Source organism: Vespula vulgaris, chromosome 24 (genome assembly GCF_905475345.1).
Source record: "Vespula vulgaris chromosome 24, iyVesVulg1.1, whole genome shotgun sequence".
NCBI lineage: Eukaryota > Metazoa > Arthropoda > Insecta > Hymenoptera > Vespidae > Vespula > Vespula vulgaris.
Genome location: NC_066609.1, coordinates 53,610 through 77,500, shown reverse-complemented (window position 1 = coordinate 77,500; position 23,891 = coordinate 53,610). Strand labels below are relative to the sequence as shown.

At 38.7% G+C, this 23,891-nt stretch overlaps 5 protein-coding genes across 22 annotated transcripts in view; 2 read left to right on the top strand and 3 right to left on the bottom strand.

Moving 5' to 3' along the window:
- Positions 1-5,608, top strand: part of LOC127071967 (max-binding protein MNT-like) — a 13,786-nt gene extending 8,178 nt beyond the window's left edge. For 16 of the 17 annotated variants that reach the window (XM_051011884.1, XM_051011883.1, XM_051011882.1 and 13 more), the window contains 7 exons: positions 1-134; positions 224-392; positions 1,063-1,246; positions 1,328-1,605; positions 1,681-2,203; positions 2,384-2,524; positions 2,772-5,608. The exon at positions 1-134 is cut by the window's left edge. In XM_051011884.1, the coding sequence (XP_050867841.1) occupies positions 1-134; positions 224-392; positions 1,063-1,246; positions 1,328-1,605; positions 1,681-2,203; positions 2,384-2,524; positions 2,772-3,175 (1,833 nt within the window). In that variant the 3' untranslated portion in view covers positions 3,176-5,608. The remainder of the gene's footprint in view (positions 135-223; positions 393-1,062; positions 1,247-1,327; positions 1,606-1,680; positions 2,204-2,383; positions 2,525-2,771) is intronic. The other variant, XM_051011881.1, reaches the window with a different exon arrangement.
- LOC127071992 (arrestin domain-containing protein 17) lies at positions 4,337-11,076 on the bottom strand. The gene is made up of 7 exons (XM_051011966.1): positions 10,728-11,076; positions 10,082-10,237; positions 9,746-9,957; positions 9,489-9,671; positions 9,194-9,405; positions 8,914-9,083; positions 4,337-8,795 (listed from the first exon to the last, which is right to left on the bottom strand). Exons 1-7 carry the CDS (start codon positions 10,840-10,842, stop codon positions 8,662-8,664), a joined length of 1,182 nt encoding a protein of 393 aa, XP_050867923.1. The 5' UTR covers positions 10,843-11,076; the 3' UTR covers positions 4,337-8,661.
- A 518-nt stretch (positions 11,077-11,594) lies between these two features.
- Positions 11,595-16,668, top strand: LOC127071982 (synaptotagmin-4). The gene is made up of 6 exons (XM_051011942.1): positions 11,595-11,830; positions 12,568-12,942; positions 13,027-13,403; positions 13,525-13,683; positions 13,809-14,126; positions 14,220-16,668. Exons 1-6 carry the CDS (start codon positions 11,779-11,781, stop codon positions 14,337-14,339), a joined length of 1,401 nt encoding a protein of 466 aa, XP_050867899.1. The 5' UTR covers positions 11,595-11,778; the 3' UTR covers positions 14,340-16,668.
- On the bottom strand, positions 15,546-20,133 carry LOC127071979 (dolichol kinase). Of its 2 annotated transcripts, XM_051011937.1 has the most exons (8): positions 19,813-20,133; positions 19,311-19,564; positions 18,972-19,192; positions 18,700-18,888; positions 18,372-18,581; positions 17,889-18,216; positions 17,632-17,791; positions 15,546-17,559 (listed from the first exon to the last, which is right to left on the bottom strand). In XM_051011937.1, the coding sequence occupies exons 1-7, from the start codon at positions 19,890-19,892 to the stop codon at positions 17,658-17,660; spliced, it is 1,416 nt and encodes a 471-aa protein (XP_050867894.1). In that variant the 5' UTR covers positions 19,893-20,133; the 3' UTR covers positions 15,546-17,559; positions 17,632-17,657. The 2 variants fall into 2 exon arrangements, with proteins under 2 accessions (XP_050867894.1, XP_050867893.1); XM_051011936.1 differs by having other exon boundaries at positions 15,546-17,791.
- A 142-nt stretch (positions 20,134-20,275) lies between these two features.
- On the bottom strand, positions 20,276-23,702 carry LOC127071976 (glucose-6-phosphate isomerase). The gene is made up of 11 exons (XM_051011929.1): positions 23,487-23,702; positions 23,073-23,166; positions 22,721-22,912; positions 22,500-22,580; positions 22,221-22,436; positions 21,899-22,138; positions 21,632-21,812; positions 21,433-21,551; positions 21,107-21,335; positions 20,959-21,025; positions 20,276-20,860 (listed from the first exon to the last, which is right to left on the bottom strand). Exons 1-11 carry the CDS (start codon positions 23,615-23,617, stop codon positions 20,734-20,736), a joined length of 1,677 nt encoding a protein of 558 aa, XP_050867886.1. The 5' UTR covers positions 23,618-23,702; the 3' UTR covers positions 20,276-20,733.
- Positions 23,703-23,891: the final 189 nt, after the last annotated feature.

The following is a 23,891-nucleotide window of genomic DNA, read 5'->3' as shown; positions in this document are numbered from 1 at the left end:
CATCATCAGAATAATCATAACACGACGCAAAATCATTACTTGGAGAATCACAATTCGAATCACTCGCAGCAAAGCGTCGGCAATCTCGTCGTAGACGTGGAAACTGGTCACGACAACAAGAAACACAGAAATGGGTAAGAGTGACGTCGTTTGATTTCCGATAAATGATTCGTGCAAAGAAAATAAAAAAAAAAAAAAAGAAATAAATAAACGATCGTTACAGGCCGTGCGTGATTCGATCTGGCACAAGAGAGGTACACAACAAGTTGGAGAAAAATCGAAGAGCGCATCTAAAGGAATGTTTCGAGCTGCTCAAGAGACAGTTACCGTCGCAAGACGAAAAAAAGTCGTCGAATCTTTCTATCTTACACGCGGCCATCAGACATATACAGGTACACGGCATAACGGCGTCATTTATTTTTTTCGGGACTCTTATCCCTTTCGATGGTCCTTTATAGAAGTAACTCGACTCGATCGTCTTGCCACTTTCGATCCGTTTTCGTTTCGCGCGCGCGGACCGCGAAAAGTAACGGCCGAACGGTGAAGACGAAAAGATCGTGTCATTTTTGGCTCGCGTCGTTAAAGGAATCCTTTGACGTCGTGCGATACTCGGATCTTTCGATCGATCAGTTCGTCGTTCTTCGCGATGCGCTTTTAAAGAAATTAAGAGATTGCAAAGGTGGGAAGAGAAGGTGGAGACGGGAAGGGATAGGGGAGGGGAAAGGGAGGGGGTAGCTGTATCGCGAAACAGTTCGAGCCACGTGCTTCGTCGAGTCGCGCGTGCGTCTATTAGCGCAAAGTCCACCTTCGCTCACCGACTTTCCCCACTCTTTTCCTTTCTCTCCTTTCCGTCGATCATTGCGCCACGTGCGCACAGATTCAGGACGAAAGCGAAAAGCTCGAAAGGACGAGTGTCGAGGGAAGTTCGAAACCGACGTCGTCGGCTTTACTCGTCGACGCTCGAAAGGGTGGAACGCCACTTTCGAACATTTCTACGGTTTGTACCTTGTCTTTTTTTCTTTCTTTCTTTTTTTTTTTTTTTTCTTTTAATTTTGCCTAAAGGCGCTGAGAAGAAAAGAGCGCGAGTACGAACACGAGATGGAAAGGCTGGCGAGAGAAAAGATTGCGGCGCAACAGAGGCTGGTCGCTTTGAAGAAGGAGCTCGCGGCAACGTGGGATCACATCGACTTCAATACTCTACTGCCAGAACAGAATTCGTCCACGGAAGCTGCGGCAACGAAAAATGGTAATGACGAAATAGATAACGTGGTGTCGCGTCGATCGAATGATAATTCAACGGTGGAACGCGTTCGTTCGCGCTAAAAAGTTCCAGAAAGCATGGAATTCGAGGTGGCCGGTCTTGCGCGCGGCGGCACCAGATACAGCAGTACGAGCAGTCTTAGCAGCGCTGCGACGGCTAGCTCGCCGCAAGCGCTTCAAACGACGAGCACGAGTTCCAATATCCACAATCAAGTAGCTACGGCCGCCGTAGTCTGTCAAACGCAGGGATTGAATCTTGCTCAAGGCTCGAGGGAAAGTCCACCGGCGAGCTCGAGTCCTGGCGTGGGACCCGCAGGGACGCCTACCATTCCTACTCCGGCCCAGGTAAAACAAAAATGTGCTTCTCTCTCTTGACATCTCAGCTTAGGTCGGCATACGGTCACGGTGATCTTTTCGCAGGAGAAAGTGGCGACGTCGCCCACGAATTTGGTGCAACAGTCTCATCTGCATCTACCGATAAGCGCCCAAATGTTAAACACGGGTCAAGGACTGGCGACGATCGTGCCGACCCTTTCACATATCGGCCCTGGTCTCAGGGTGATACCCGGCGACACGAGGCAGTTGCTCGTTACGCATGCCGCCGCCGCTGCCGCCGCCGCAGCCGCAGCCGCCGGTGCTAACAATGAATCCCGGCCGCTCACGTTGGCCGTGCAAAATTCTTCGGATCAATCGAGACCGCTGATCGCCGTGCAATCCAACACTGGAAGCGAGCCAAGGCCCGTGGCGCTGGTCGTTCACTCGTCCACGGCTAACGACAATCGTGTGACGTTCGTGCATTCTAATCTGTCGAACAACGATAGACCGTTGGCTCTCGCGGTGCAATCGTCCGCGAGCGACGTCAGACCCGTTACGTTCGTACATTCTGGAAACGAAGGAAGACCGTTGGTTCTTACCGCTCACTCTCCCGCTTTAAACGTCTCCAGTGAGTATGTCGATCCGAAAAAAAGAGAAAAAAAAAAAAAAAAAAAAAAGAGCAAACCGTCGATGCCTACTTTTTCTTTTCCTTCTTTTTCTTTCTTTTTCTCTTACCATCGAGGAATGTTATTCTTCGAGTTTCGATTACGCGTATCGAAGAGAGATACGTGATCTATCGATTTTATAGATGCCCAAACGAGAATCAGAACGGGGGAGACGACGCAAACCGCGCATAAGATGGTCGGAGGGGTGACGCTGGTCGGTGGAAACGGTTCGGAGCTAACCAGACTTCCCGGTGGCGCAGAATTGAACATTCTTCCCGCAAACGGTGCGCCTTCGTTCCATTTTATCTTTTACCTTTAAGCGGACGCACCATGCTCCAAGGCCGGGTCGCAAGGTGGTTGCGCTCGCGCTATGATTCGGTGCCAAAGAAAAAGAACCATTTGCAGAACGGCTCGCGCGAACGGCTTAGGTCGCGAGTCGCTTTGAACGTGGACGACAACGATCCACCTTTCCACGTTCTCACGAACGCGGACAAACGAATACCCCGATTAAGGATTCTTATGTCGTTCTAGGATTGACCTTGAGCCACGCGGGAGTCTCGCTCCAAACAACGACGGGAAAGGCGGGTTCGACAGTGATGCAAAATGCTCCGTCCACAGAAAGTATAGCTCACATAGTCGGCCAACATACTCCTCTTTCCGGTCTGACGCCGATAGTCACACCGATGACCGTGGTCTCTCAAGGGAATCAAGTGACCGCTCACATTCTGGCACCCTCGAGTCTTGCGGGAAAAATGATTACCACTCCCATTCTCAAGTCCGTGGGACAAATGCCGCTCGTAAATGCTCAGTACCTTAATACCACGACGTTGGTCAAGCCGGTGGTCGTCGTCAGTTCTCCATCGAATTCCACTTCACCGTCTACGACGACGGCGTCTATCACGCAACCTTCCTCGACCTCGCATTCAACCGTCTGACAGAATCAAAGGAAGATCAAGTTAGTTTGAGGAAAGGTTACTTTACATTGGACACCGATGCGCGCGACTCGCTTCCATCGCCCTTTTATCCTGTACGTACGCTGGCACGTGTAACGCGTTTGTCCCGTTCGCGCTATTCCTTAGCATCTGTCGGTCGAAGTGACGGCTATTGCGACTACGATTTCAATCGAAACGATAAAGCGATCGTAGTAGAGCTACGTGGGTTGTACGAGTCTCTTGAGAAAATAACGTTTTGCGCTTCGATCCTATATCATTGACATCGAACGAGTTTATCTATTTTCCATCTTTGCTTACGTTTCTTTCGTTTTTCTTTTTCTTCCTTTTCTCTTTTCTCTTTTTTTTTTCTTTTTTTTTTCAGTCACTTCTAACAAATTCAACGTTTAGATGTCTACACTAAATTCTGGCAAATTCGGGTGTAAACTGAAACGACATTGTCGTCGTATCCGTTCTTACTGTTTCTATAATAAGAGTACTTCTCCGATCGATATTCCTCTTCTCTCCAATCCGAGCGTAAACTTGAAAGAGCATTAAAGAATCGATGGAATGTTAATTATCACAGCGATCGACGCGAACGATCCAACGTAACCGTATATAAATCTCCAATCGGCATGTATTTCTCTTACGAGGTTGAAAAATCTTCTCAAAGAAAAAGGATCTCTCGAAACGTTATCTTTGCTGTCGCGTATTTCTCTTGAAGAAATTTCCATCTCCGTTTATCAAATAACGACCGCTTCGAACGGGATATCCGTTGATGCGTCGAATAAGAAATTCGGCAAGATATTTTGCTCGTAATATTTTTGCCCGTAGAGTGCGAATAATTTAAGGAAAACTACCTTAACTACCGTATCGCAATTATCGATCAAGGAAAGTCGCGAATTTTTGCGAACGGAATAGCACCGATCCGTGCTACATTTTTACGCTAAATTTCAAAGTGACGTTCAACATTGGATGAAATCAATGTTATCTTTCGACGTTATCCTTCGATGCAATCGAGGAAAGTCGAGCAAAAAGTTATGATTGATTCTTTAAGCGTGGGTGTGATCCGCACAGTTTCTTTTCTTTTTTCTTTCTTTTTTTTTTTTTTCTTTTTTTTTTCTCTCTTTTTCTCCTTTCTTTTCTTTTCTTTTTCCCCCCTGCCCCCTCCCCCTTTTTTAGAGATAAAGACACTAGAAGACTAAACGTACTACGAATGATATAAGCGACGAAGTTTTTAATCGATCGTGCTCTGGCTGTGGACACAAAGTGATCGCAATTTATTCAAAAATCGCAAGTTGAACTTTCTTATGCCGAAATAACAAATTGTATAAGTTGTCCTTCGAATAAGTTCTAGTATTTATTCTTTTATATATTTATTTTAATCATGCAATTGCATGTTACTATTCGGCTTAACAGCATGCCTAATATCTATTTACGATTCTTATCTATTGATTTCTATAAATATATCAAGAATTTCCTTGCGCTATCATAGGCATTCTAATAATTCCGATATAAAGAAATGACAAAGTTAAAGCAATATATAAAGAGAGAAAATGTTCATCTGTATCGGGTCTCATAATCATTACATGTATTTGCGTGTAATTTTTCGTCCATATCGATCCATGTCGATGACCTTATCAAGAATCATTGTTTTTAATACCAGCACGATTACACGTACAAGTCGTTGGGTACTCGATGCTCTACCACTCCGACACAAATCAATCAAGGTGAACATTTTCATTTTTTTCAGTCGTTGCAATGGTCGAAGATTGTCTTACTAAATGTTGATGGCGATTTTACAGCGTACAGAATCGTAAATACCACTAATAAGAGAGAATGCAAGTGAGAGTGAGACAGAGAGAGAGAGAGAGAGAGAATAAATGCGAGAGAGAAAGGAAAAACTTAAAAAGCGAGAAACGCTCTTTGGTTAAGATGAAAGAAATAAGAAAACTGTCTATAGAGATAAGTAGCGCGTAGCATTCTGTACATAATATCGATCTATTCGTGGTAAAAAGAAAAAAGCGAACGAAGAATGAGAAAGAGAAGGAAGGTGTGTGTATATGAACAATGTGATATAAGTAATGAATAAAATAAATTAGCATCTCGTGTAGCTTTTAAGGAAACTGTTAAACCGTTTACAGCGTAGAGACGTATGCTGCTAATTATTATTTACTAACATCCATACGAGATACGAGATGAGACGTATAATTGTAAATAGAATAATGAAACGATAGAAAATTACAAAATATAACTATATTGAGTAAGATGGGAAGGAAAAAAAAAATTGGATAAAACACTCGAAATTTCGGACACGCTGGATATATCATCCCAGCTAGTCAGATTCATCGTACGTGTTCCACGCGATAAGAAACACCCGTGTAGATTGTACTCTCGAGTGAATGCGACGTGAGAAAATAAATGTGATCGAGCGTCTAATTTCGAGTGTTGTTGTTGTTGTAGTAGTCTATGTCGAATTTTGTTATAACCTTGTTTGGTATATAAAAATTGATATCTCTCATGGCTCTTCGGGCAAACATCTTGTTACGCATTGGATGGTAGAATATTTATAGGAAGCCGTCGACCACGGTCTTTTCGTCAAGAGATAAAATACATTTTGTTTTTAAACGAAGAGTGCAACAAAAATCACAATACAATCTATTAAAATAAAAGTATAAGTGTGAAGGTCGCCCAATCCTCCTAGTAATGATTTTAGTTTTGTCGAAGAAAACTCAAAGCCGAGTGAACCGCGTTTCGTTTCGTCTCGAGTATAATCCGAAGAAATAGTTAAGCCCGGAATTGCCCGATTACGTCGCATTAAGTTTGACGATATTTCACAAAATCGAACGATCGAATCTCTCGCGACGACGACTTGTCATCGGATTACCTATTATACGTGTACACGCATACACATGTATACATCAAGAGAATGACATAATCGGTTTTTTATTTTTCATTTTTTTTTAACATTTCTTCTTACTTATTTATTTATTTATTTAATTTTTTTTTCTTTTTTCCTTTCATTAAAAGTGCGTGAATGTAAAACCGTAAATGCCAAAAGATTTTATTATCCTTTAATACCGACTCCATTTTCTCATCTGCCATCTCGCCGATGATCCTGCAACGAAGCAACGAATCGTGTTTTTCTCGATTGACCAAGTTGCACGCTAATGAAACGGAACCTTGAAACATCGGCGTGGCATTCGCATATACACTTATTTGTAGCACACAAAAGTACGTACGTAACATCTTTTCATCGATTTCTCGACAATGTCGAAGAGACAATACATGTATCCAATGAGTAACGAACGGCGTACGACATTACCGATGATTCTCCAGATTGAAATAAAGGGACGTTAAACGATAGACGACGATGTAGCTAACTGTCGGTTATACAGTTTTCATAGTTGGATACATTATCGTTATTATCGATCATCATTATCCAACGCGACGAATGTCGATTCGCAAACGATGTTCGTTGCCCGACGTTCTCGTCGTACAAAGAGGATCTAATTTATAGAGATGTTACGGTTTGACTACGGATACATCCGTAAAACCATTTTATCCAGCCGTTCTTTGAGATATATAAAAATCCGAGATATCTTGTAATTCCATTTTCCGAAAAGTGAAACTTTACTCGGCGCGTAAATATCGAGATCTTTCGTGCCTTTACACGGTCCAAGAGCTGATATAAACGTTCTACCGTTAGATGGTGTTCTTGGTTAATATTTTTTTCCGATTGATAATTTTCTTTTTATAATTCCAATTGAAAGGAACAACACTCGAACTACCTTTTATCTAAAAAAAACTGTGAAAATATTTCGTATCGACGAATTGTCAGCTGGCGCATAAAAAATTCGTCGTACGTTCGTTTTATCGAAAAATATCACTTGCTTATAAGATTTCAATCGAATAAAGGGAGCATAATACGATGGCACACGTACACGCGTGTGCGCACGCACATTTACATGTTCATACGAAACGTACAAATGCAAAAGGATGTACCAACGTTTCAAGTAATTTCGGATGAACTTTCAGCAATCGTGCTTAAAAACGAGGATCTCTTTACATCCGTAATAAAATTTTTTACTTTTTTTTTATCATACGTATCAACTAACTTAATAAGTCAATTAACTTTCATATTGATTCATACAACCGAACGATATAACGAACAATCGTATTTAGATCAGATATAACGAAAAAAATCGCAGTATTAATAATCGATCACCAACGCTTTCAATATTTACATCTTCCGTTATGGGGGATGGAATTGCGTTGAAAAGAGTTTCATCGTACATTATATGGCTCACCTTCGTACGAGACCTCTCAAATTTAATATCTACCGAGAGATATCGAAACGATTCCTATTATACGAATGCTCGATAAACAAAATCTTTACGAAAAATCATGATTATTTGGAAAAAGCGCAAGTCTTACGGATGATTTCTGATAGATACAAAATTAGACTGTCCATAGAACTTCAACAATTTCACACACCTATTAAATCGTAGTACTGTTCCATGAGAATATCGTGTGCACACCTCAAAAAAATAAGCTGTGGGTTCGAAATCGAAGTTAATCGAAAGCTAGTTTCTTAAGCGTAATAGTAAAATATTATCTGTACGATAATTAGCGAATACAATGTGTAATGATCGAAAAATATTTGCGCGTTTCGAGCTGTGCTTTGTAATCTATAAAACACATATGTATAAAACGATATTGTACTTGCACGTAAAGCAATAAACATATTCCAAATTTATCGTTTACAAGCTGGCAGTGAAGTTTACTTTAGATCGATGCGCGTGTTTTTATCCCTCGTCGTTTATAATTTCGTGACAAATAATTCTTTAATGATCCATCTATAGTCGAATTTTTGGTCGTATATACAACAAAGTCGTGGAACGTAAAAGTTGTAGTATTGCTTGTACTAACGTAATTATACGATAGGATAGTATACGTATACTGGATATAATGCGATAGTACTCGTACCATAACTTTTATATCACATTACTTTTTGTGTTCGTGCTAATGCCAATGCGTCATACTCGTTGCTATAACGTGCGTACTGCCATACCAGTACACGTGATATAATTTAAAAGTTATACATAGCGTACGTTATACACTAGCGTGAGTAAGTATGGCGTACTACTGTACTACAGCGTATAATTGTACAGTACGAGTAATTTTATAGCTTTCACATCATACAATATGACTCTCAGTAGGATGCCCGGACTAAATATAAATTATACTTTAAGAACATGAAAAAATGTAGGTTCGTCGTAAAGTAACCGTGATAAGACGAGACAAAACAAAAAAAATACAGACGTACAAACGTGGGACAAGAAAATTACACGATGTTATAGGAGGATCGGAGGAGAGCAAAACGATTAGTGGGGGGAGATTTTTCGGCGTCGTTCCACGAAGATTTGTTCCAAATATTTGCATCCAAGCGCGAGATATAAAACTTTTCCCTTTAATGGATTCGTTTCGTTTCATTGGCCCGTCGGAAAATGATAAAACGGATATTTCGGTGCGAAATGATTCGTAAGACCGATCACGTATTCCGACTCGCCGCGTTCTCGTAGATTTTTGGCGCCATACGTTGATTCCTCGTACGACGGCGGCGCTACGAAATTATCATAAAAAAGTTAGAACGTTAGATCGTTGCTCAACAAGATTAATAATAGTAATAGCAGTAATAACGGTAATGATGAGATCATAGAGAAAATGGAAATAGTCATTACGTAATTCTGGATATAAATTCGAAGTAGGAGATAGATAATATTTTTCAGAAGTTTTCGTTGGCGAAGCGGCGAACACTATGTTCTCGGGAGGAGCACTTGGTATCTGATAGTTCACCAACGGTATCGTTCCCACGAAAACGGGAGTATCGCTCTTTAAATTACGATGATACCTGTTGACGTAGAAACGAAAGAGAAATTAGAACGCGCAAAGGATCACTCCTAAACGTCGATTCGATGCTAAAACTAGTGTAAGCGTTTGCAAACTGTCGAAACTACGAACCATCCATCGATGCACGCTTCGACCTTGAGACGATACTCGAGATCGATGATACCGCAACTATTCAAATTCGACGGAGGAAGGGCCGGTACGTCCAAGTTTTGTTCGTAATCGGCAGTAGCTCCGCCGTCGACGGGTCCTTTACTGACCTCCGTTACCACCATCTCCTCGATTCTCGTATCCGTTTGTGGACTGGTCGCGCGGAACGTCACGATCTGAGCTTGAAAATTCTACGTTTAATCGAACGTTCTCGTTGCATCGTTAAAAATACGTTAGACCAGAGACGACTTCGTTGTACCTTGCAAAGGCTCAGAGTAACGCGATCCACGGTGACGTTAGACAAATTTTCAACGTTTATCTTAATCGGCATCGATTGACCGGGAACGTATCCTCTGACAGGTAAAGAATAGGCGACGTTCAAAGGTGCACTGGTGCAGCAGAGACAGCAAAAGGATTTGCTCATCTCCTCTCTGATTCGTTCCTATCGAAACCAAGATGCCAACTTTACTTCACTTTTTCCTGATCGATGTGTTTCCTACCGATGACGAGACCTACCGATGCCCTGGGTTCTTGATTCAGATCAAACGGCAAGACGATCGTGAATGCCGCTTTGACCTCCTGATCAAATTTCCAAGGGCGATCTAAGATGGCCTTGACCGTATATCGAACATGACCAAAGTCAGACTCGAAACTGCTCGGTAAGTTCTCCGGCAAAGTACACGTGAACGGGAACTTGTGCTCACCCGCCTGTATCTCGATTTCATTACCTGAAAAACAAAGCGACTGAAATGGCGAGTCGTTGAAGGGAGAAAGAACGACAAGAAAAAAAGAAAAACGAAACAGAGAGCGAGGAAACGACGTTTACGAGTGAACGTCTACGCGCGTCATTACCAGAAGCCGATCCGACGAGATAGTACTTTGTCTGAAAATATTCTTCGTGCGCGTTGAACGTCGTATTCTCATCTCGATAGTTTCCCGTATTGTCCAACGTTTGTTTATCCGTTGTCCAATGAGTGTTTGCCTCTCCTTTTACCTTGACGCATATACCTGCAAATCGAATTGAAAGGGTTTAAACGAGTCGGTATTAGCACGGAAATAGAAATATATTAACGGTAAATTAATGCTGAAAGAAGTTACGCGGAAAGATAGACGGACATATATTCGATTCGTAGACCGTGCGACGATGGGTGCGCAACGCGTCAGCTATAATTAGAGCTCGCGATTCCTCACGGGAGAAACGAGAACACGTAACAGCAAGTGGATTACCGATGCCAAAGAATTACGCGTTTCCGTGAATTCCCATTTCTTCGGAATACCCTTGAGAAGTGCGCTTGCGTTGCGCGGTACAAGACGGAGATAATCGAATCGGCCTCAATACCATAGCACCACGTCGAACGGATTACGTCTCGTTGAAATAAGCTGTTCGCTCTCAAGGTCGAAGTCGGTCGATCTATCGATCGATCGATCGATCGATCTACGAAGTGACGAGTCGTCATCGAGGAAAAAATAACTATGACGTCTCTCGCGTTCGACTTACCGCGAATCTTTTTCACTCCGTCTAGAACCAGTACTATATTTCCCGATACCATCTGTCCGGGATAATAAATTTTCCATGGATTATCAAAAATGATCTCGAATTTCTTCAAACCCATCTTGGCAGAGACGGGGAGAGAGAGAGAGAGAGAGAGAGAGCGTGCCTTATTTTCGAACCCTTCTTTCCTCTCTCCTACTTATCTCATTCCAACCGCAACATTCGGAAACACTGGAAAGCTCTATATCGGTCTGCTCGTAAATGCCGGCACGCACGGAGCGACTCTCGCGAAAAGACGCGCGTCAACGAAAGTCGACTCACGCGTGGCGCCGAGTATGTCGAAAGCGAGAAACTATTCTACGTTCTCTACCGTATGACGTCACTGGCAGACGACTGCTAACGCGCAAGATTGCATCCCTCTCCGTCGTTCTCTCTTTCTTTCTTTCTTATTCTTCCGCTTCCCCTTTTCCTTTATCCCCTTGAAAAGAAAAAAAAGGGATGACAATGAACGTTGCAAACAAATCGATACTTTTCTTTTTTTTTGTTTTTTTTTCTTATTTAATAAACATTGGGTAGAGCAAAAGGAGGAAAGAAAGTATAAAATCGGATAACGAAGTAGAAAAGGGTAGAAAAGGACGAATGATAGAAAGGATGCTCGCGGTTCTCAAATGGATAAAGAATAGGATAGGGCGATCCGTCGTTGAAAATATACGTAGGTAGATAGCGAGAAGTTATGATACGAACGGAGGAAAGGTACGACGCGACATTTTCCGCGACGACTCGTCACAGGGCTTTTTCTCTGGCTTTCGCGCGCAAGCTCCGTATCGTCTTTATTGATCCGTTTGCCCTACGTTCGCTTAGCCATCGAGAGGGAAAGAGACTGAAGGAAGGAGAGAAAAGGGGGGAGAGAGAGAGAGAGAGAACGTGCGATAGAGAGAGGAAGAGAGAGTACCGTGGTCACGGCGTAGCACGCCGTAAATATTCGTTCCAGTGTATTCGCCGTGGCGAGGATACGCGCATTAAAAGGCGTTCAAAAGCGACGTGAGCGTGGCGCAAGATGGCCCGGGGAGACACGGAGGATGGACCCCTGATTCGGCCCGTCGAGGCCGGTGAGTGACTGACCAAACTTTTCAATGTTCATCGAGACTCGCCCTTTCCTCGTTCGAAAAGTTCTTTCCTCCTCCTCCAGAAGCAACCAAGAATATCCCACGTTCGTGTCAAACGCGCGATTTATCATCACCGTTTGCACCGTCGAGCATTACACGTATCTTTTGATCGGGAACGAATCGATTCGCGAGAGTTTTTATGCTCGAACGGAGTTCGGATATACATACACTCGATATAACATGGCTCGACGAAAATTCGCGAATCTTCTGAAAAGTCGAACCGTACAACGAGATGGCGAGTCTTTGATGGATCGCCTTGATTCGCGACCGTAGTATCGATAAAGGTTTGAACGTTAGCTCGATCGAAACAAAAAAGGACCATCGAAGGTATCTCTCTCTTTCGAATCACCGAGATGTCCCACCGAAACAGCTGTTATCGTTAATTTCCCGTTCCTTCCGATTAACGTTTAAAGATCAAACGAAAAAGTAACGCGAAAAGACGTGGTAAATGCGTGTGCTTCCTCCTAGTCTTCCTTCGTTGCATTTTATTATGCTGCACCTGTTAAAACGAAAACCCCGCAAAGTAGAGCGATGTTTGTCGGCTCCTACCGACAAAAACGCCTGGAAAATTCGTCCCATGAAATTTTCTTCCTCTCCGGTATTCGCCAGAGAGAGAGAGAGAGAGAGCCATTCGCCGAAATCGAAATTAAAATCGAAATTCGAACGACGCTTGATTTCAGTATCGACGACGACGTTGGTCGCGCTATGCACCGGCGGCGCCTTCTTGATTTGCGCCGTCGCGATGACCTGGTGGCTCTGTAGACGACGACGCGAACATACCAAGCTGAACGCGGACAGATCGTTGGCTTTCAGACCACCCCGTAGAAAGCCTACCGCGGTAAAGAGTCCCGGTAGCACGAGTCACTACTTGAAAAAGAGTCCGAGTCCTACCGGGCCTGCGAAAAATCCACCAGGCACCACCGGACAACAGACCAACCATCAAACCAGCCCAACCGGATCTCGAACCGAAGGATCGACCAACGCTATCTCGGACTTGCCGACACCGCAAATCACCGCAAATAATTCGAATTACGATGTTTCGCGTTGCGAGAAAGGTTCATCCGTATAAAATTTTCATTTTTCGACTAAACAGTTTACTCGATGATCACTCAAAGATTCGTTTCCTCTTTCTTCCTCAGCTGGTACGCCAGTGCAAACGCCTACCAGCGAGGTTACCCTCAACATCGAGGACGAATGCGACAAAGCCGAACTCGAGAACAACGAAAAGGTCAAATGCGAGAAAAATCTCGAAATGTCGGACAAGAAGGACGGTCTAGGTATATTGGTCTTTAAATTGAGATACAAGAGCGAGCAAAATGCACTGGCGGTAACGGTCGTCAAGTGCAAGAAACTACCGGCTAGAGATCAGGGAAACGCTAGCAGCGATCCTTACGTAAAATTACAGCTTTTGCCGGACAAACGACATCACGTGAAAACAAGAGTTCTTCGAAATACGAGAAATCCCGTCTACAACGAGGATTTCACGTTCTTTGGAATTACAAAGAGTCAACTCGAGGTACCGATAATAATCGCGCAAAGCTGAAAATTAGGGGAAAAAAAAAAAGTGATAATAACAGAGCAGAGTGTAGGTGGGGAGGGTAAAATATTATTCCGTAAAATGACACTGTTACTTACAGGATATCAGTCTACACTTCGTCGTTCTAAGTTTCGACAGATACTCGCGCGACGAGATTATCGGCGAGTTAACGTGCGCTCTTTCCTCGATACCAGGGTTAAAAGATTCCGATAACCAAGAAATATCTCTGCGTCGAAACATCTGTCCGAGGAGTTTGAAGGTCGGTGGCACCCTATGATCAAAGTTTACACATCAGGTTATCAACTTTTTTAAATTCTTCTTATATATAGTTCGATATTTTACAAACCAAATCGAATATACGTAGTGCAATTTTGCTTCTTTTAGATACAATCCCAAGGGAGAGGGGAACTGCTGGTATCGTTCTGCTGGCAACCGGTAACGAGTCAGCTGGCAGTGTTCGTCCTGAAGGCACGAAATCTCCCGAAAATGGATGTGACGGGTCTTGCGGATCCCTACGTTAAGATTTATCTCTTTTATAATTCCAAATGTATCGCCAAAAAGATGACGCACGTGAAGATGCGTACGCTCAGTCCCGTATTCAACGAGCCCTTTATTTTCGAGATACCCAACAATATCCATAGTTTAAGCAACGTTAGCTTGGAGATAATTCTTTACGATTGGGATAGATTTACAAAAAATGAGGTAAGAACATTTACATGTCGATTGATTCGATCGCTTGCGAAAAGTTAAAAGGGGTTTACGAGCGTATGTAGTAACATCCGTGATATCTTTTAGGTGATTGGCAGATTAAAATTTGGTGGTCCAAAGTGTCAAGAGTCCGCGCTAAATCATTGGAACGAAATTTGCAGATCTCCGCGACGGCAGGTCGCGGAATGGCACAAATTGAGGGAATAATTGATTTTCCCATCTTACTCGTGAATGCGACCTATCCTGTCGTTTCTCTCACCCCCTTTCGATCTAGAATTCTTTTAGAATTCTTTCTCCGATTTCCTCGAAGGACGATTAAGACGTGGGCGAGAGCGAGAAAGAGAGCGGCGTGTAATGTCAACGCCGCTCTTTCGTGACGCCTCTAAAAGAAATTCCTTCGAAGAAACGAAGAGACTTACGCCAATATGCTTATCTATGCTGCTGTGCACGATTATGTTATGGAGTTATATTTTTGCGTATACGAGAAGCATGCGCGTTACCGTATTAGATATTTTTTACCGTAAAATCATTTCTTTCCGAGGACTGGACGATTGAAGAACCGTTTGAAAAAAAAAAAAATCTTCGACCAAAGTTAATAAGGATGGGAAAAAAAACGAAAAAAGAAAAGATAGATCGAGCTAATCCTACGAATCGATCCACTGACCCCTTTTTTTTCATCCTTCGCTAGCAGCTCTAAGAAAAACTGTCGAACATTCGCGAACGGTCCGTAAGCGTCGCTCTTATTTTTTCTCTAAATCCGTTGTCCGTTCCTTTAAGAGATGTAAGAACGAATATAATTTTCATTTACAAAACGATTTTACGAAGCGTGGCTAAGAAAACGCGTGAGATAAAAGACGCGAGAGATCCATTTATGTTTCCGCGTTAACAAGCGCATGTTATTTTTATAGAATTTCTATAACGTAGTCATTTTGCCTTCGGATTCTCTTTAAATTTGTGCTAAAGGACAAACGTTGTAGCTAGTTTTTCTATGTAAAATGAATCGAACGAACGAAAGTTGACTTGTATCAAATCTTGGTTTGACAAGAGAACCATAGGCTCCGAGGGGAGCATCGATCGTGTGTTCCATTTCAAGATGGAAGGATTTCGATGAAGCAATCATCTCACCAAGTTGATTTTTATTAGAAATAAATCTGAGTCCGATTAATTCCAAGTCAGTTGATCACTTCGAAAAATAAGACGAGAAGAGAAAGAAAGTGAAGATAAACGAAGAGACTCGTAAGCAAATTAGATTTTCGAGCATCGATGAATGCCGACTGGCGTCTTCGATGAAACGAATGTAGGAAAAGTTGAAATAAAAAAAAAAAAAAGATCCTTTTTAAAATGCACCGCTTTTTGCAAATTTACAAATTGCAAAATTCATGTATTCACTGGCGATGCTTTTTCAAAGAAAGATTGTAGTACAGAATTGTCAACCGATTCAATGTTCGCGGATACGCGAAACTCGTGTCACACTCTTCGCAACGTAAAAGTCAATAATTGACAACGCATGAAACAACTATTTATTTTCTTATTTCACCTTATCCCATATGGTCCTTCTCTCGCGAGAAAGTACGAACGCGAATCGCAGGAAAGGAAAAAAAAACGAATGTAATTGTCGCGAAGAAGCGATACGACGCGTATCGACAGTACGATATAATATCTTCGCCCATTTATCACAAATAAATTTATGGCGTTAGAAGACCCGACGAAAAAAGGAAGAAAAAACCGACCGAATAAATAAATGATATACCAAAATCGATCGAACGTGATTGCCCTTAGAGCGATAATTCCGCTAAAGAAAAGAAATGAAAAAGCCATATTATACGATCGAAAATTGCAGGATTATTTATTTAATTGCTATACGATTATATGAATATAAGGATATAAGAAAAAGGACTATACATAATAAGTAGTTGGTAGGTAGTTGAAACGCCTCTGACATTCATCCGTCGTTCTCCGTGAACTTCGAACTTTGCAAAAGACAGTTCGACGATTATTTACGACGTGTTCGCATTGTAAAATCGTCCTTCAAAAAAATTTCGATCGATCGATAACTCTCGCTGTTTCTTGGAGAACAACGGATACATTGTAACATATTGAAACGTTCTCGCGGAATCGCCGAAAAAGCATCGTTTCCGTCAATTTTCATTTTATAAATCTGTACCACCACTTTTTCCTCTCAAAAAAAAAAGAAAAAAACGAAAAGAAAAGAAACAACAAAGAAAAAAGAAATTGACAGCGCATTGCTCGCGGATATCTAATATGAAATTATTCGGTGCGATGTGCGAGAAAGAACATAAATTCAACAAGAAGAAATTTTGCAAGAATGAGTATCGTCGTCAAATTAATATCGCTTTATCGCTTACTCTTTCCCTAATACACGTATTATTCAGATGGACGTAATAAAAAGAAACGGTGCTTTTTTCCTTCTCCTCGGAGAATAGTATTATATGCGAGAAGACACGAAGCGTAACGACATGCTGTCCGTGGGAAAGATTTTAAGGCTGTGTGGTCAATAAAAAATAAATTAAAACGCGATCGTCCAATCATTTTTTCCCTCCTCCTCCTCCTCCTTTCCCTTCTAACAAATTTATAATTTCCTCGAAGTCGCGTCTTTCTGCGACGTTTTTATTAATGGCCCTTGTCACAATATTTTAATACAACTAACGTACTATCGACAAGTCGAATTTAAACAATAAAAAATAAAATCATAGCACGACAATACTTGGACAAAATATCGTGGTAAACATAGTTTCTTATTACTACATGTATATTACGTATTGGTCTTGATAATTATGCATTGATAATTCCCCACTATCTGTTAAAATCATATTATAGCACATTGGATTATTGCGCTTATAATTTAATGAGAGATAAATTAATGTAGAAAATTATACAAAAAATAATTTTTTAATTCGCAAATAACTTCAAAAAAAGATATTCATCGGTCGATGATGGACTATCAAAGAGAACGATCGTAAATCAACTTCAAAATCAAGATGTATTCCGATGATATTTTTCTGTGGTATACGTACGGATTTACGAATCAAAAGGATCGTTAAAAGGATACGGTATATGAAAAACAAGTTATGAAAATTTGTTCAAAAATAATACATTGAGCTATTGTACAAAAGCTTGTAACGATTGTAACTATAGTATAAAATGTATATATGAACATTATTAAATTAAATACTATTTAAATTATGTAATTTAATGATATCTCTATGCAATTGTAATATTTTTCTTTTTTTTTTTTTTCTTTCTTTGTTTCTTTCTTTTTTTTTTACACAAATTGTTCGTTCATCAGGTATTTCGATTCTATATAAATATGTACAACATATAGTACTATAATTTGCAAATAAATATGGCGCATATAAAATTCGTTCTCTATTAGTGAATATCATTTAACGAGAACTTATTGAATGTGCTGTAAATTTAATTTATATCCTAATAAAACTTCGAGTATATATGTATATATATATATATATATATATGTTACCTTCTACAGTAAAAAATGTACTGCATCTAGATGATAAGACATACATACATCAACAATGGCAAAACCAAATTATCAATTTGATCGGTTTTTGTTTCGATAAAAGAAATCGCAATAACGGACGGTATACTTCTTAATAACAACCATCGATCATTGATATATCCTAATTTAAAAATTAAATAGGATACTATATAATGTTTATCTCATAGACTAAAAAAGAAAAGAAAAAAAAAGAATGCATTAAAAAAAAAAATACGTACGCATGTAAACAAGAACCGATATTGTTCCAAGTTGACTAGTAACACAGCCAAGTGTTCCCTCCAAAGATTTTTCTAAACCTGGCCATTTATGCTTTCCCCATTTACTACCAACAAAACTAGCAGCCGTATCGCCTATGCCTACTGTTAATACCCCACTAAGAAGGACAAACAGTGAAACATTACTAGTTGGCATCCACAGCGGGAATGAAAGACCACAGAGTAAATACAATGGCGTCAGAGAGATTAAAGTATCTTTCTCATCCACAAATATAACGAATCCTTTCTGTAGAATATCTCCTAAAGGTGATATTTTCAAAATCCTTGATAACTAAAATTTTGTTAATGTGAAAACAAACAAACCAACGATTAGAAATAAATCATAATTCGTAATATAACAATACTATTATAACTTGTGAATTAATATAAGAAATCGCAATGTTGAAGTTTCTTTTGATAAATACATAAAATAATAAAGCTTTGTACCTCCAACAGTAGAAATATTCCCATTATAACGCCACTTCCAAGATACAATAATGTAGGCTCAAACAAAAGTCCAGGGATATAAACGAGAACGGCTAGGACATGAAAGTATTTTCTGATGGAGGTTGTAGCTTGAATGCCAGATAGCGTTTGAAGCGTTATAACAAATATACAAAATAATAAACAAATTGTCCAATATATCATCAATGTAATCTGAAAATAGAACGTAGACGTTTAATTTTGAAATATTAATTGTAATTATACAGACATTAGAAATATTAGAATATTTATTACGTATAATAAATATCATTAATACGTAAATAAAACTTACTCTATGCCGTTCGCCAGAGATATAAAATAATATCCATATTATAGGATTTCTGTCAAGGAGGACATATAATAATGGAACAATGAGTAGAAAAAAAATGCCAAATACCATCGTATAAAAGCACAGAGAAGAACGTAGTATAGAAAAGTTTTTACATAATAAACAGACCGACAACACGTATAATATACCAATCTGCAACATTTGAAAATTATGTCTTTGTTCGCAAATACTTCTTCTCGTATAATAAAATTATTAGCGATCGATGATTAAAATACCTGTAATATGACGGTAACGATATCATCATTATGAATCGGTGGCAAATGATACCTCAATGGTATATTTGTAGCAACCGACAGTAGGAATAAGATATTTCCATGGGTAACAATTGTTGCCTCTCCGATTGTGAAACAACCAGGGCAATTCGACATCAGTTGTACGACTCCCCAGGTACCCAAGCTTCCTACGCTTAATCCCCATATTAAACTCGTCAGCAATCCTGCACTTATGTAATAATAGAAGAATATGATAAGCATAGTTTATAATTTACACAAATCGTTTCGTCTTGCGGATTATGGATATCGTTTTATATTTAAATAGCATATAAATTCCCATACCTTTGTTCGCTATAAGAAGATATAACATGGACGTTATAATCGCTGGTAGAAAATAAATTGCTTGAAAATCTTTAATCGCACTCTTTCCTATACAAAGGCGAATGTAAAGACATAAACAACTAACGAGTAACCCAAAACCTGCTAATCCTGTGACCAAACATATTTCCGAATAACTATTACTTTCTTTCAACAACGTTAAGACTGCACTGAATCCGATTAAACTTCCAAGCCATAATCCACCGCTTGCTTTCGATCTAGAAATTTTTAAATAAACGTTAACTTTTATGAAAGAAAATATCTATTGGATTAACGTTTCTTCGCAATGAAATCGAAAATAACTACAGGATATCGTAGTTTGCGATTATAATACTACGAAGAACTGAAAAAATTAATGTAAAAACTCCTATGTCTTTCTATAGGAAATTATCAAGGTACAAGGTTATGCGATGTCACGCACCAAGAAAAGAAATAAACCATAACCATTATATGCGTATATACGTACCGATGCTTTATGCCATTTATCTTCAAATTTTCCAACATTTTTTGTTCGAGATTCTGATATTTAGCAAAAGCCATTTCCATTTTATCTAAGAGGACGACCAAACGTAACCTTCGTATCACAAATAACTACAGATTCACATGTACTTTCACTTTTGACGTGGAAAGATCTAATGAAGCTAATCGGTGGAAAGGTCAAATCTTTTTTTCACGATATGTTTGCGGTACTACGTCATCCACATGTATTTTTTGAAAGATACGACATATATATCCGTCAAGATTCTGCAAATCACATTCATATGCAAAAAAAAAAACAGATAAGACCACATCTTTCTGTTGTCGCACCTGATTTCACCGACGTATTTTACATCGTTTGCAATCATACTTCATTCAAATAAATGTTTGCATTTAATAATAAATATTCGACCATGATAGAGGGATCCTAATAAAAATAAAATAAGATTAAATAAAATTTACGCAATTTATTAAGTATATACAAAAATCATTGTATTCGTAACATTCTTTTTATATCAAGCGATGTCAATCAATTTAGAGAACGTAAAACAAGTGTACGCGAGCGCACCACAAACGTGGAACATGTGTTCACGTTTTTTTTTTTTTTCTACGTCAACATCAATTAGTCAAATCATTTAGTTACATAGCTCAAACAAATTATGTATGCATACATACCAAAGTATCTACAACTAATAACGTTAACACTTATAAAAAAGAATTCAAACGATATGTAATAGATTAGTCTATAATATTTTAGACTTCCCATAACATTTCGTATTTGTAATGGAGGAAGTCGTACTACAAAATCTTAACAAATCATTTTTTAACTACATCAACGCCTTAAATAAAAAATATAACTAGAACGTATCCCCTGTATCTAAACAACTATTTAACAATTGCAACGGCACTGTCAAATAGTCAAATTTGCTTTTGCAAATGCAATAAGACCATTTGTAGACGAATCATGAGTTGTAATTTTATCGGTATTACGAAGCTCAGGTTCAATAGCTTTTGCCAACTGTTTGCCTAATTCAACGCTATAAAAAGCAACATTGAATATTTAAAAAGAAATTGTTTATATTAGTATTAAAATAATCGTTTAGTTTCAAATCTTCAATACCTATTTAGTACTTACCCCCACTGATCATACGAGTTAATGTCCCAAATAATACCTTGTACGAAGATTTTGTGTTCGTACATTGCTGAAAAATATTAAAAGAAATTGTCATTGTAAAAAAGTCTACGCTGTCTTTACGTAAGATCTCGAAGAATGACATACTAACCGATTAAAGCACCAAGAATAAAGGGTGTAACTTTTTTTACCATGATACTATTAGTCGGTCTGTTACCTTCAAATATTTTATGAGGTAACAAAGAATTCACTTGTTCAGCACTTAAGCCAGATTTCTCTAGCTCATTTTTAGCTTCATCCTGATTTTTGCCTTTCATTAATGCTTCCGTTTGTGCAAAGAAATTAGCAAGTAAAATTTCATGATGTAATGTACCTTGAACCTATAATAAATATTTATTACTTCGTTTCAATAAAATATATTACATCCAAAATTTCATTCTCATCAAATAAATTATATCGAGTTTTAAGCTTTCAAACCTTATTGTGGGATAGTACGGGAATTATAAAATCTGCAGGTACAAGTCTTGTACCCTGATGAAGAAGCTGATAAAATGCATGTTGTCCGTTTGTTCCTGGTTCTCCCCATACAATTGGACCTTAAGCAATAAGATATTAAAATATATTTGTTAAGATTCGGCCAATAAAATATATATATTTTATATTATGAGATAATTACCAGTAGAATAATTAACTTTCTTGCCAGATCGAGTAACAAATTTTCCATTACTCTCCATGTCACCTTGTTGAAAATATGCAGCGAATCTATGCAAATACTGATCGTATGGTAATAATGCGTGCGTCTCAGCTTTATAAAAATTATGATACCATATACCAAGAAGCGCAAGAATAACAGGTGCCTGTGTATTATTAAATATATATGTATACACATGTTCGTAAATAATATTTTAATATCTTAATAAAATCTACGAATAACTTTCCGTACATTTTTCTCTAGCGGAGCTTTACAAAAATGTTGATCCATAAAATGTGCTCCACTGAGAAGTTTCTCAAAGTTTTCGAAACCAATGGACAAGCAAATGGACAAACCAATGGCAGACCATAACGAATATCGTCCACCAACCCAGTCCCAAAATCCAAACATATTCTTTTCATCGATACCAAATTCTTTAACTTTTTGCGTATTAGTGGAAAGGGCAACAAAATGGAAGGCGACAGCTGCTTCCTAAACGATATATATAGTATACAATAGACGGAGCAGCTATTTATATATCACTCTTTTGATGTAATCAACACATATTACTCACATTTTTTAATGATTCTAATAACCACAATTTTGCAGAAGTTGCATTAGTGATTGTTTCTTGAGTAGTAAACGTTTTAGATGCTATTATGAATAGAGTGGTTTCCGGATTCAATTTTTTAAGCGTTTCAGCGATATGAGTTCCATCTATATTACTGACAAAGTGCAGTCGTGGTCCAACGTGATAGGCCTTTAAAGCCTCTGTTACCATCAGGGGACCCTATTTGTAAATACTTGTATTTTAACAAATATTGCTCTTATTTAATCAATTATTTTATATTACCAAGTCAGAACCACCAATTCCAATATTTACAACGTCTTCAATCGCCTTGCCTGTAAAACCTTTCCATTTTTTTGATATTATCTAAATATAAACAATGAAAAATATATTTTCTGATATATCAGATCTAAGACAATGTTGTATCGCGTATATTAGCAAAAAAAAAAAAAGAGAAAAAAAGAAAAGAAAGAAAGAAAAAGAAAAAAATTGACCCATCATCTTGCCTCATTAGTGAATTGTTTCATGTGATTTAGAACTGCATTCACTTCTGGCATAACATCTTTACCGTCAAGTAAAACTGGAGTATTGCTTCTATTACGTAAAGCCGTATGTAAGACAGCTCTGTTCTCTGTAAAATTTATTTTTTCAGCTGAAAACATTGCATTTCTTGCCTCTTCGATTTGCCTTGCACGGGCCTAAATAAAATACGAAAAATATTGTTACTAGCATACATATAAATGGTAAAAAAGTATCAACTATTTTTAGATATAAGAAATAATGTTCAATAAATATAACTGATTGTATACAACGACGTTAATAAAAGTAATAATAGTAATGTTATAATATCAATAATACCAAATCAAGTAACAAGCCAAATATCTCCTTCGTGATTCGGTTCTTAGAATAATCGAGTAATATAGATCCATCTTGAGGAGTAGAAATTTCTAGACTAAGAGAGACAAAGTAAATAAAGAAAATATTATAAGTACGTTACGTGTTTTTTTACAAAAATGCATAATTACATTAATTTATGATATATTAATTTACATCACATTATTTTCACAGTTATGCATCATAAAGTTATGAGCCATTATTCTTTATAAAGAAAAGAATAAAAGAAGAAGAAAAAAAAGAAAAATGAAAGAAAAGATAATCAAGTAATTTTTACATCGAAGTAATAACATATTAATAATTTTGTTACTTGGATATACTTGAAGATCTTCGAAGGGTCATGTCAAGGTCATACGTCAAGAATGTAATCGAACATACCTAAAGTTCTGAAAACGATTGGCATCTTCTTGAAACAAGTTATATATGTTAACTTGAGATCCCGTCTTGTTAAAACATTCTTGTAGTTTAACCCAAGCAGGTTCGCTTGTTAATTCTGGTTTAGACTTCATATTTGATTCAAGGAAACCGCGCCACCTTTTCTTCGAACCGATCTACTCGCCCTCTCGCAAGTTTCTTATTTCCCCACTTTCGAGGTTACTGACATTCACTCGTCCTATCGCAATCTAGGCGAATTCTTAACAAGTCGAAAACAATTGTATATTAAAGCGCCACTGCAGGTAAAGGAAATTGATTGGCTACAAATATTGGAAATCATATGGTAAGAACCAATGGAATAAAGAATAAACAAAATTTAATAATAACGATGTATGTCAATACATTTAT